Here is a 13,206-nt window from a genome sequence, read left to right as displayed (position 1 = left end):
CCCTAAGATCGTAGCTGGAGAATCCAAGTTTATATACTTGGCTATGGATTCTACTATGGGGGAGGCATCTGTGTCTAGAAGTCCTGTGGAGTGTATATGAGGAGGATTTGAAGCAGGTTGGATTTGAAAAGGCCTAATTCTAGTTTAGATGCAGACTTGGCTGGTTGTAGGGTTAGCCTCAGCTCTTTTTTGGCAGCTAGAAGAAGGCCGCCGCCTCTTTTTTTTTGTCTGGGTAGTGAGAAGAAGTCGTAAAGATGCGTAGGTAGTTGATTTATCAAGGCTATATCTGAAGGTTTGAGCCAGGTTTCCATTATAGCGCAGATGTCTGGCTTTGCGTCAAGGAGGTAATCATTGAGAATATGCAATTTCTTTGTGAGAGATTGTGCGTTGAAGAGTGTCAAGGAGAATAGTGCAAGTCCTAGGAGTGTCAAGGAGAATAGTGCAAGTCCTAGGAGTTGAGTAAAAGGGGAGATCATGATTGGGATGAGCGTGTACGGGGTTGCATGCGTGATTTTTCAGTGGTGCGGAGTCTGCGGTGTAGGATGGGGTAGCCTTGTGTCATGCTTCTCTTGAGAGGGAAGAGGATGAATGTTGAATGAAAGAGTCCCTGCTGGTGACCGTCTGCTGGGGAGCTGGGAGTGGATGAATGCTGAGAAGGAGTCCGTCTGCTAGAGAGCTGGGGAGTGGATGAATCTAAACCAAGCAATTGAAACCAATTACAAAATTGTTTTTATAGGGTGAGCAACTTTCATGATAAATTAGACAATGCTGCTTGAATGTGTTTTGCTTTTTGGACTTGGCAGTAGCAGCAGTGCTGTGCTTTATCACTACTGTCTGTATATCAGTATCCTGGACTGTAAAAGTCAGGACCTAGCATTGGCCATCTGAATCTAATTCTCCCCCCCCCCCGTGGTCAAAGCAGAGAGTGATGTTGTAGTTGCATCACAAACATCAGGTAATTGGTTAAGGGTAGCAATCTCTGTGCCTTCTGTTAAAGGTAATAACACTGCTGCTGCTCCATGCAAGTTACTCTGATGCATCTTTTCCTTTATTTCCAAGCTGTAGTTTTTAGGGATCCACACTTTATCCCATGCCCTTTTGAATTTATTTACTGTTTTTGTTCTCACCACCTCTTCTGGAAAGGCATTCCAGGAATCCACCACTCTCTCCATGAAGAATTTCCTGATCTTAGTTCTGAATCATGCCCCTAGAGTTTCATTTCATGACCCCTAGGTTCTACAGTTTCCTTTCCAATGGAAAACATTCAAATCATGCATCATTAAAACTTTTCAGGTATCTGAAAGTCTGTATCATGTCTCCCCTGTACCTCCTCTTCCAGGGTATACATATTTAGATCCTTCAGCCTCTCCTCATAGGTCTTCAGATATAGACTCCACACCATGTTGGTTGTCCTCCTCTGAATCACCTCCGTCCTGTCCTTTTTCTTTTTGAGATACAGGCTCAGGTGAGGCCTCACCAAGGACCTGTCAAGGGCATTTGTCTGGCTTTAGCTATCACCTTGTCGCACTGCTTCATCGCCTTCAGATCGACAAACTATTACACCAAGGTCCCTCTTCCAGTCCATGCATATTAGCATTCCCCATCACATACTGACTTTTGGATTACTGCACCCCAAATGCATGATTCCACACTTCCTAGCATTGAATCCAAGCTGCCAAGACTCCGACCGCTCTTCAAGTTTTCTTAAATCACTTTTCATTCTTTCTATTCCTTCAGGCATGTGCACTCTGTTGCAGATCTTAGTATCATCCGCAAATAGACAAACTTTACCTTCTATCCCTTCTGCAGTGTCACTCACAAAGAAATTGAACAGAACCAGTCCCAACACTGAACTTTGTGGCACTCCGCTTAACACTGTTCTCTCTTCAGATTAGGTTCCATTTATAATTACACTCTGACTCCTATCAGTCAACCAGTTTGTAATCCATGCCACTACCTAGGTGCTCACTCCCAAACCTCTCATTTTATTCACAAGCCTCCTATGCAGGACCATATCAACAGCTTTGCTGAAATCCAGGCGACCAATAATATTAAACTAGTGCTGTCTGAATCAGTCAAAGATCTAGGAATTACTATTGACTGCCAACTAAATTTAAAAAAACATCTCTCTCTTAAATTACGAGAAGGATATTATAAATTGATGGTGCTGCGAAAGTTGAAACCACTTTTAGATGTTAATGATTTCCGATCGGTGTTACAAGCTTTGATCTTTTCATCTTTGGACTATTGTAATTCTCTCTCAGGCCTCCCACAATCCACTTTGCGCCTCTCACAGGTGCTTCAGAACTCTGCAGCAAGAGTATTAACAAATTGTAAGAAATGTGAACATATTACCCCTGTTTTAATCAATCTGCACTGGCTGCCAATAACACAAAGAATACAGTATAAAGCATGTTGTATATTACACAAAGCGATTTATGGACAAAAACAGACTGGTTGAACTTCCTAATCCGTTTACATGTCCCACAGAGATCCTTAAGATCGGCGAACAAAGGATTGCTTCAAATTCCATCTGTGAACTCTGCCCATCTTATATTAATCCGAGAGAGATCCATTTCAATTGCTGGTCCATGCATTTGGAACACCATGCCTGTTGAATTGCGTTTAGAATCAGAGTTTAAAGCTTTTAAAAAAGCTCCAAAAACATGGCTCTTCGAACAGGCTTATATTGACTATCTTGAAAAAAAGGACTAATTCGTATAGAGAAGCATTATTTTATTCTTTGTTTTATGTTGATTTATTAATAATTTTATTAATAATTTTATTTTTATTACAGTTTAATGTACTTTTATAGACAATTTTATACTTGATTTTATAATTTTGTAACATGTAAACCGTTGTGATGTAAATTATGAACGACGGTATACAAGAATCTTTAAATAAACAAATAAATCACATCTAGCACTCTTCTTTGATCAAATTCTCTAGTCACCCAATCAAAAAATATCAATCAGATTTGTCTGAAATGTCTTTCCTCTGGTGAATCCATGCTGCCTCGGTCCAGCAATCCACCAGATTATAGGTAGTTTACTAACCTTTCCGTCAGAGTCTCTATTGATTTTCCCACCACTGAAGTGAGGCTAACCGGCCTATAGTTTCCAGCCTCCTTTCTGCTACCACTCTTGTGAAGCAGGACCACCAACGCTCTTTTCCAATCCCATGGCACTATTCCCGTTTCCAGGGATCTACGGAATAGATCTTTCAGCGGACCCACCTCTCTGAGCTCTCTCAGTATCCTGGGGGTGTATCTCATCCGGCCTCATGGATTTGTCCACTTTCAGTTTGCCTAGCTCCTCACATACATTCTCTTCTGTAAACAGAGTTTCGTTTACTCCATCCCCATGGTCTTGTTAATCAGCAACGGGCCTTCTCCAGGGTCTTCTTTAGTGAATATAGAACTGAAGTATTTGTTTAATATTTCTGCCATTTCTTCATTACTCTCCACAAATTGCTTCTTGTCACATTTCAATTTCATTATACCACATCTGACCTCCCTTCTTTTCACTGATATCTGAAAAATGTTTTGTCTCCTCATTGGCCATCCTTTCTACTTGACTTTTTGCTTTCCTTAATTCTTTCTTCGTCTCCCTCAGATTTAACAGATATTGTTTTCTGTGTTACTTTTTTGGGATCTTTTATATCTCTTGAATGCTGTTCTTTTTGCCTTCATTTTTTCAGCCACTTCCTTAGAGAACCAGATCGGTTGCTTATTCCTCTTACTCTTGTTTACTTTTCTAACATATAGAGTTGTTGCCTTTGTAATAGCTCCTTTTAACTTGGCCTACCTCACCCATTCTCTCCCAGCCTTCCAGTTCTTCCCCTGGTATGTCCCCATTTCGACAGTCTGTATTTTTGAAATTCCAAACTCGGGTCTTCATCTGTCTTCTCTGTATCTTATTTGCAAAATTGAACCATACCGTCTGATGATCTCTGGTGCTCAGGTGAGCTCCTACCTTAACATTTGAGATATTATCACCATTAGTAAGCACTAGATCGAGTATCACACTTTCTATTGTAGGTTCCATTTCCATTTGTTTGAGCAGAGACCCTTGAAGGGCATCCGCTCTCTCTTTACTTCTCGTAGATTTTGTAGAAGGGATACGCCAATCCACATCCAGCAGATTAAAATCTCCAACGAGCAATACTTTGCCCTTCTTTCAAACCTTTCGGATGTCTGAGTTTTCTGTCCAGTTCTTCTGTTTGAGTCTGTGGCCTGTAGATCATACCAGTAAAAGTGGAAGTACCATCATGACAGTTCACAAAGCTTCTCTACCCCACATCCCTTGCAATTCAGTTGCTTGGATATAGTTTTTGACACTAAAAGCTACTACTCCTTTTCTGTCCGCTCTGTCCTTTCTTAGCAAGTTATAGCCAGGGATGGCCATATCCCAACCATGAAAATTGATGAATCATGTCTCTGTAACTGCAACAATGTACAAGTCCGCCTCCACCATCAGGGCCTGCAGGTCTGGGATTTTTTTTTTTTTTTTACCCAGTCTACGAGCATTTGTAATCAGCTTTCCAGCTGCTCTTCCTAGTCAACATTTCTGCATTTTTTTAACTGATTTTGTTACTTTCTCTTCCCTCTTCCTATTTTACTTGGGGGTGACTTGCTAAGTTCCCTGGCCGCCACCTGCCACCCCCGTTCCTTAGTTTAAATGCCTAATAATGTATGATCTGATTTTTTTTCACTTGGCATCCTCTTTCCTGCTATTGACAAATGTAGGCCATCATTACCATATACCATAGTTTTTGCTCCATAAGACGCACTTTTTTTCCCCCAAAGTTGGGGGGAAAATGTCTGTGCGTCTTATGGAGCAAATGTAGCGTCTCTGCCTCTCGCACGCCATCCCCCGCCTCCTCCCAACTCAGCTCAGTCAGCATGGTGGCGCAGGTGTGTCGTCTTCTGCTGGCGGAACTTGAGCTCCCTGCCAGTCTGCTGTTCCCGGGGTGCATCTTGCTGCGAGGGTCGGCGTGGCGCAAGTTAGACATCAGCTGTTTGAACTGCGTGGGCTACGGAGGCCCATCCAGTTCAGACGGCTGACATTTGACCTGCACCACGCCAATCTTCGCAGTGAGATGCACCCCGGGACCGGCAGGGAGCTCGGGCTCTGCCGGCGGAGGACGATACATGGTCAATTGTTGACCTCACTTGCAGTCCAAAGTAAGAACTTCACTCCTTGTGGTTGGTGCCATTTCCTTCTAATTTGTTTGGATGTATTGGAGGGTCATGTGGGTGGTATACTGCCTGGGATGGAGGACACATGACACAGACAAGCAAATAGAATTACTGCCTGTGCTGATTAAGTAGCTACCTGTTGAATTATTAGGAGCAAATTGTTCTCCTAATCAATGTAATATAGCCCTGACTATTTATTATTGAACTTTGAAGCAGTCATGAAAGTTTAAAATAACTGATGTGAGAGAGCTGTGTGTATGAGGGAGAGAGTCTGAGTGTGTGATTGTCTGTGGGTATGTGTATATGTGAGGGACAGCCAGTGAGTTGAGTGGGGGAGAGAGCTAGTGAGTGTGAAAGAGCCTATGTATAAATGTGAGGGAGAGAAAACCAGTGAGTGTGAGTACCTGTGTGGATGTTCTCTGCCTTACTATAAAAAACAAATCCAAAAAAGTATCCCACGGATGGCCACAAGGGGGGAGCTCCGACAGAGCCAATCATGGGGACAGATTTTTTATTTTCTTAATTTTCCTCCTCTAAATCCTAAGTGCGTCCTACTGTCAGGTGCGTCTTATAGTACGAAAAATACGGTAATCGTTTATTGCTCCATACATGGCCCCAGCCACCGATGTACCCAAATCCACATTCTTTACACCAGGTTTTGAGCCAGGCTTTTAAGTTATCTATATGGCATGGCCCTTCCTTTCCCTTTCCATGAACAGGTAAAACTTCTGAAAAGGCAATAGTCTTTGCCATGTGTCTAATCTTGTTCCCTAGATTTTGGAAATCTTTCTGTACTTTATAGGTATTGTTCCTAGCAAAGTCATTGGTCCCCAGATGGATTATAACATTGATAACAGATTTCTTACTTTCTTCTATGGCTAAGTGCCATTTGACTATCTGCCTCAATACATTTTCATATTTCATAATGGCCAAGTGCAGTAATGACTCCTGGCTCTGGGATGTCACATGAGTAATAGATAAATCTGGGGCCCTTTAGCCTCAAAACTCACTAAAAGAATATAAAGCAGTCACTGTATGAGCAAGACACTATTTCCTTCGATGTGGTGTTGGATAAGCTGTGTCATTCTTAAAGCCTCGACGTACAGTGCACTTTTCTGTAGATAGCAATAAATTTGGAAATAATCATGTTCAAGGTTGTCTTGATCACACTTGTGATATCACTGTCAAGATTTCATAAAATGGAAATTATCTTGAATATGTTAGTATATGACAACAAGCACATGTCTATGTTGTCAAAGATTCCATTGGCTGCTGTGAGCAGCAGTACTTTATTAAAACCCATTTCATTAATCCCACAATTAAAGGCAGTCATGTAGCAGCACAACATCAGGATGAATCCCCTAGCAGCCCAAGGTTAGTGTGAAAGGTCTTTGAGGAAGCAGATGCAGGGCAGATTAGCTATGGATACAGTCAGATGGAGAGGATTAATTAATAATAGTGTTTTTTATTCATAAAGCCAAAACTGGCAGGTTTTAAAAGAACTGTTCTTAATGATGTACTTTAGAATTTGGTCATGGATACTATGTCTCCTTGCATATGCTCCACACCATATTCTAAAGATTTCTCTTTGGATCAGGATAACACTCACCCAAGTTTTACTGACCAACTTCAGATCCCGACATTCTATAATGTGCTTCAAAACTGCACATTTGTGCTGAGGGAACACAAAGGATGCAAAAAAAGAAAAAAAACAACAAAAAAAAAACCTCTAGGAAAAATTTCTTTGAACTCTATAACAACCTGTGTCTGATTATTATTAATACAATAGAAGACTAAGCATTTCAAGAAGTTGTTTAACTGTTTCCCAACCTGATCCTGAACCTCATTAAAATGTCTGTTTCTTTAGGAAATTCACAATGAAAATACATAGGCTACATCCCCCCCCCCCAGTCTCCAATGCCTGCAAATTCATAGTGGATATCCTGAAAACAAAAATTATTAGATGGGACTCCAGGAATGGAAAAGGAAAGTCTTGTTTATACAAAAATATATTTATTCACATACCGTGTGAATTAAACTACTTTATTGTTAGGTTTTTTTACAATATTGCTAAAAATAAACAGACCATGCTGTGGTACCTACTATTTTGCCAAAATCCACCCCAGTTTTCTCTTAAATATGTTCTCTCATATCCTTTTTATATGGCCCACCAGTCATCGGCTTCTGGTATATCAATATCATGTTTTTGTTAATTTAAAATGTGTAAAAATTAATCCTTGTGTTAATTTCTCACCTGGAGCACTCTGTGCAAATCGTGCTTCTTGTATTACTGCTAATTTTGGCTGTATAGTGCTTGGCTCGGATTCCATGGGGACAGGAGATCCTTCCCTGGAGAGGCTCTCTGGGGTCTGGACTCCGCTGGAGTGAGCAGACAAAACTCCAGAATGATTGGGAGAAGCTGGTGCACTTCTGCAGTTTAAAAAGAAAAAGAAGCTAGCTATTGAGTAATAGCTAAGTTTACAAACCATTAAGACCCATACTACTAAAATTAAACTATGCATTCTGGCAAATCAACTGTCTGTAGCGAGTACTGCTATAGTTGGAAACAAAGGAATATAAGTTGTTTAAATAACTTGCAGTACATAAACTGTACACAGGGTTGCAGACTGTGCCTTTTAGCAGATACACAGAAACATAATATGATGGCAGATAAGGATCCAACTTCATTCCTGGTACAACCACAAGTGATCTCAGACTTTTCCTTCACTTCACTTAGCTCATACTTTCTTGAATTCTGTTACTGTTTCTGCCATCATATCTCTTGGGTAGACCTTCCATGCATCACTAACCCTGTGAAGAAATCTTTTATGATGTTATTCCCGAATCTACCCTCCTTGGTGGTACAAAAGTACAAGAAATCAAAAAAATTTTTTTTGTCAAAATCATTTTTATTAATGAGCAACGCAGGTTCAACCAAAACTATATATAGGGGAAAGAGAAGGTACAATATAAGCCAAAGATTGATGCAGCTTTACAATACAGGAATATTCCCCTTAATTATCAGAATCAACTGGAAAAACACCTTGTGTACACTCTGTTTGAGGTCCACCGGACCATAGTGAGCAAACCAAACTCAGGCAGTACCACGCAATCCATTCATACCACATGCAATCACAGACATTCTCCCATTCTGCTTGCAATTCTCTCCCTCCCCCCCCAGTGGCGTAGCCAGAATTGATTTTTTGGGTGGGCACAAGGTTAACATGGGTGGGCTGTAGGCATGCAGGTCTACTAGTTGTTTTTTTACTGATAAATAATGCCAAATTATGCAGCATAGCATTCACATCTACGCCTAAGTATGAGGTTTACTTAATGATACAAACATAATTCACGGTGATTTGTGGTACTTTAGCCTTCTTATTATTACGATTTTATACACGGCTCCTACCTGTCCATAAATTTTGAGAGAGCGGTTGTGTTGCTTATATTTAAATTTCTAACATCTCAAAATATAGATATATATTTTTACCTTTGTTGTCTGATCTTTGTATTTTTCTAATCAGTTGGTCCTGGTCTCTTTTTCCCATTTTTTCCCTTATAGCTCATTTCCTAATTCCTTTCAGTGTCTTTCTTCTATTACTGTCTTCTTCCCTTCCACACACACACATACACGCTTTCTCTCACAGACTCCCTCTCACACACTCAAGCTGTCACTCTCATATGCTCTCCCCCCCACAAGCTCACATTCAAGTTCTCACTTTCTCACCCCTCCCCAGGCTTATATTCTTATGCACACACAGACGCACATCCAGGCACCCATTCTCACCCACACACATAAACCCAGACTCCCATTCTCACCCACAAACCCATGCTCCCAGTCTCACCCACACATATTCAAGCTCCCATTCTCATCCATACATATACACATTTAAGGTACTATTCTCACCCACACATACACACATTCAAGCACCCATTCTTATCCACATATTCAAGCTTCCATTCTCACCCACCCACACAAACCCAGGCTCTCATTCTCACCCATATATACACACATTCAAGCTCCCATTCTCACCCACCCACAAACCCAGGCTCCCATTCTCAACCACACATACAAGCTCCCATTCACCCACATACACACCCAGGCTCCAGTTTTCACCCACACACACTCCCATTCTCATCCACACATACACATTCAAGCACGTGCACAGCTTCCGCTTTCTCCCCCAGAGCAGGAAGATCAGCTGCCTCTCCTGCTGCCACCGGCCTCCTGCTATCTTCGGGCGTCGGGCCGTACTGCCCGCCAAACTTCCTGTTGGGGGGGGGGGGCAGAAGCGCAGCGCACAACGTCCGCTTCCTCCCTCCCCCCCCCCCCAAGCAGGAAGATCGGCGGACCATACGGCCCGACGCCCGAAGATAGCAGGAGGCCGGTGGCAGCAGGAGAGGCAGCTGATCTTCCTGCTTTGGGGGAGAAAGCGGAAGCTGTGCGCGGCGCTTCCGCTCCCCCAAACAGGAAGTTCGGCGGGCCGTTTGACCCGAAGATAGCAGGAGAACGGGTGGCAGCAGGAGAGGCAGCTGATCTTCCTGCATTGGGGGGGAGGAAGCGGAAGCTGCGCTTCCGCTCCCCCCCCCCGAACAGGAAGACCGGTTGGCCATACGGCCGCAGCAGCGCTTCCCCATGTGTGCCGTGATGGCGCGCGAGGCGTGGGTTCTCTTGTTCGCTGTCGCGGGGATGGGATCCCACGACAGCCTTGCAGTTCCGGTGCTAGTTGGGTGGGCCTGGGTCTAAGTTGGGTGGGCACCTGCCCACCCAGGCCCACCCGTGGCTACGCCACTGCTCCCCCCAACCCCTAGGAGGCAGCCCCTCTATTGCAATCTTCAACAGGTAATCAGAGAAGGATAAATATCAATCATTTAAGGTCTGTGCCTCGCCTTACTACACATTGACTGCAGACCAAACACCATTGTGAGTATCAGTCCAATAGGCGCAGGAGATCGAATCAGATCCAGGATGGGTGATATCCAGTGGCAAGTAGAGTAGATTGAATTTCCATCAGGAGTAGAGTATAACAAGTGGACCAGCAAGACTTATAAATCGAATCCTGTTCTCTCATGCTGTTCAATGCAGCTAACCGTTCCATTTGTATTGAAGATGCAAGCAGACTGTACCAAGTCCGCAGGTTGGGGGGCATGTCCGGCGCTATCCAGTCAGCCAAGATCGTGCGACACGCCAATAACACTGCAGTATGGCCAAACTTATCCAGAGATAACTGATAAAAGGAGAGAACACCCCGTAAACCAGAGAGAAGTAATTTGCCCGTCCGGCCAATGGTGGTGCCTGTGCATTGAGCAACCACTTCAAGCACTTTATTCCAAAATGGGAGCAGAACAGAACAGGACAGGTAAACAATCGGTGCGCCAAGGGACCCGTCTCTTAGTGGCATTTAATATACTTAGGTGAGGGCAATTTCCCCATACAGCAGCGGTGAACATAGTCGCTGAAAATATGGTGTAAGATCTTAAATTTCAGTTCTTGAAGAGAAAGGTCTGGTAACTTTTAGGCATAAGCTTAAAACAGGAAAGCAATTATGTAGTGGGGAAATCTATCGTCCACGCCTCAGTCCAATATCAGGCCAGAGAGTCCATATGGGGTACAGAGCGATATGTTCTGCTGAACTCGCATCAGCCTTTGATGGTATTATGTTTTAAGGCCCCATCAACAAAACGTTGAGCAAAAGTGGACTCCCGGCGGTTAAGGCTCCTCAGTCCAGCGTAAGGATTGGAGATAATGGCATGATTGCAAGTATGCATAAAAATGTTTGGACGGTAAACCATAGTCTCTGGCCAAGGATGTAAAGTCTCTTACTACTGGCATGTCATTGGCATAGAAGTGGAAGATAACGGCAGTCCTTTTTGTAGCCAGGCATCGAAAATGAAATAACTGTCATGACCTGGGGGAAAATCTGAGTTACCCAAGAAGGGCACGAAAAGGGAGGTAAGGCCAGCCACACACCCCCGTGCCCTAATCCAGCGCCAAGCCTGTCGACAGGGCTGCACCAAGCTGCAAGGGATATCCAAAGCTCGATATGCCCTGGTACTAGCCTGTATAATATACAGAGGGGACCAGAGGGCGACCATGCTAATAACCAGACCATCCTCACAATATGCATGTTCATCGAGAAGCCACTCCCCCACATAGCGGAGTTGGCAGGCTACATTATATAGCCGGACATCTGGCAGTCCCAATCCCCCCTCCCCTTGCTGGTGCATCAGCACTTGGTAACGTAATCTTGCTTTTTTCCCCGCCCAAAGGAATTTTTTAAATGAAGACTGCAACCACTGTATGTCTACTGGTGAGCCAGCAGGGCAACATGTGTAACTTATGAAGTAGCTTGGGCATAAGCACCATCTTAAGGAGAGCACTTCTGCCGAAAAGGGAGAAAGGTAAGGAACGCCACGCTTTAAGTTTCCATCCAGCACCGCTAGTGTACTTTTTATATTCAGAGCACAAAGATCTAGAGGATCACGCGAGATCCAGACCCCCAAGTACTTTATTTTATTCTGAGCCCATGTAAAAGGAAACCTTCCCGGCCAATTTGGTTGTACTCCAGGGTCTAGGCCTAGCACCTCTGACTTGGAAAAGTTGATGGTCAAGCCCGCTATGGATTGAAATAAGTTAAAATAACGGATAATGACAAGGACGCTAGTCCAGGGTTGCCCCACAAACAGCAGGATGTCATCAGCGAACATCACTAACTTCATCTAATGACAGCCGATACAGAGGCCTTGGAACCCATCCTCCAATCGCAGTTTAATAGCTAGAGGCTCCAGCGCCAGCACAAATAAGAGAGGGGACAGAGGACATCCCTGACGGACTCCACATAAAATAGGGAAGGCCTCCGACAGGGCACCATTAATAAGTAACCTGGCACTGGGGTTAGAATACAGTGCTTGCAGCCAAGATAGAAAATAGCCCATTACACCATTTGTAAAGCCCAAAACAGGTAAACCTACGAGAGGGAATCGAAGGCCTTCTCTGCATTTAGGCTCAGGACCAGGGCCTCAGTCTGCGGGTGAAAGCTTAGAAGACCAATCAAATGCCTCACATTTTTGACTCCCTGTCGCTTCTTAATAAAGCCTGTTTGGTCCGCATGAATCACTGAAGGCAATATAAGATTCAAAAACCAGCAGCAGTATAAAAAATACTGCTGCTGGTTTTTTAAATCCCCATTGATTAGGGATATGGGCCTGTATGAGCCCACTTCCTGTGGATATTTCCCAGGTTTAGGGAGTAAGACTATAACAGATTGGTTTTCCATGGGAATAACAGTGGCCCCCTGAACTAGACTATTGTAATATGACCGTAGCACAGGTAAGAGTGGGAATTTCAAAATCTTGTAAAATTCAGGTCCACGCCCATCCGGGCCAGCTGCCTTTCCTGTTTTTAAGCCATGTATAATGGCATGAATTTCAGTATCCATTATGGGTGCATTTAACAAGAGAAGCTGCGCCTCAGTTAACTTGGGCCATGGAAAGTTAGAAAAGAAAGCATCTCTTGAAGGTAAGTGGTTGGGTTTCTCCCCATAAAGCCCACGGTAATATTCAAGGAAGCGGTCCGCAATAGCTGTGGGAGTTACCTGACAGGCCCCAGTTTTATCTTTGATACTAGTAATGAGGGATTTAGGGCCACGGGCTCTGACCAAACTGGCCAATAACTTGCTGGGCCGGTTACCATAGCGGTACAGTTGATATTTGTAATATCGCATAGATTTGGAAGCTCGTTGGAATAGGAGCGTTTGTAGGGTTTCCCGTATTCCTTCCACTTCACGCTTACTAGTCTCCGACATCGCTTTAATATGTCGGAGCTGGGCTTGTTTTAATTCTTCTGTTAACTTAAGGACTGTGGTGTTGCGCTTATTTTGGGTAGCAACATAGGCTATAATGTGCCCCCTCATAACTGCCTTTCCTGCTTCCCATACAACCCGGGGTGCTATGTCAGGAGTAGAATTGTGAAGCATGTATTCCTCCCAACGTTCTGTGAGAAAGCA

General features: G+C 43.6%; 1 protein-coding gene across 1 annotated transcript in view; it reads right to left on the bottom strand.

Annotated features, from left to right (window-relative positions):
* Nucleotides 1-13,206, bottom strand: part of FOXK2 (forkhead box K2) — a 281,644-nt gene that overhangs the window by 12,693 nt on the left and 255,745 nt on the right. The window contains exon 6 of the mRNA XM_029600265.1: nucleotides 7,455-7,630. Within this exon, the coding sequence (XP_029456125.1) occupies nucleotides 7,455-7,630 (176 nt within the window). The remainder of the gene's footprint in view (nucleotides 1-7,454; nucleotides 7,631-13,206) is intronic.

This window comes from Rhinatrema bivittatum, chromosome 4 (genome assembly GCF_901001135.1).
Source record: "Rhinatrema bivittatum chromosome 4, aRhiBiv1.1, whole genome shotgun sequence".
NCBI lineage: Eukaryota > Metazoa > Chordata > Amphibia > Gymnophiona > Rhinatrematidae > Rhinatrema > Rhinatrema bivittatum.
The sequence above is the reverse complement of the archived record's forward strand: the minus strand, read 5'-3'. Positions and strand labels throughout refer to the sequence as shown.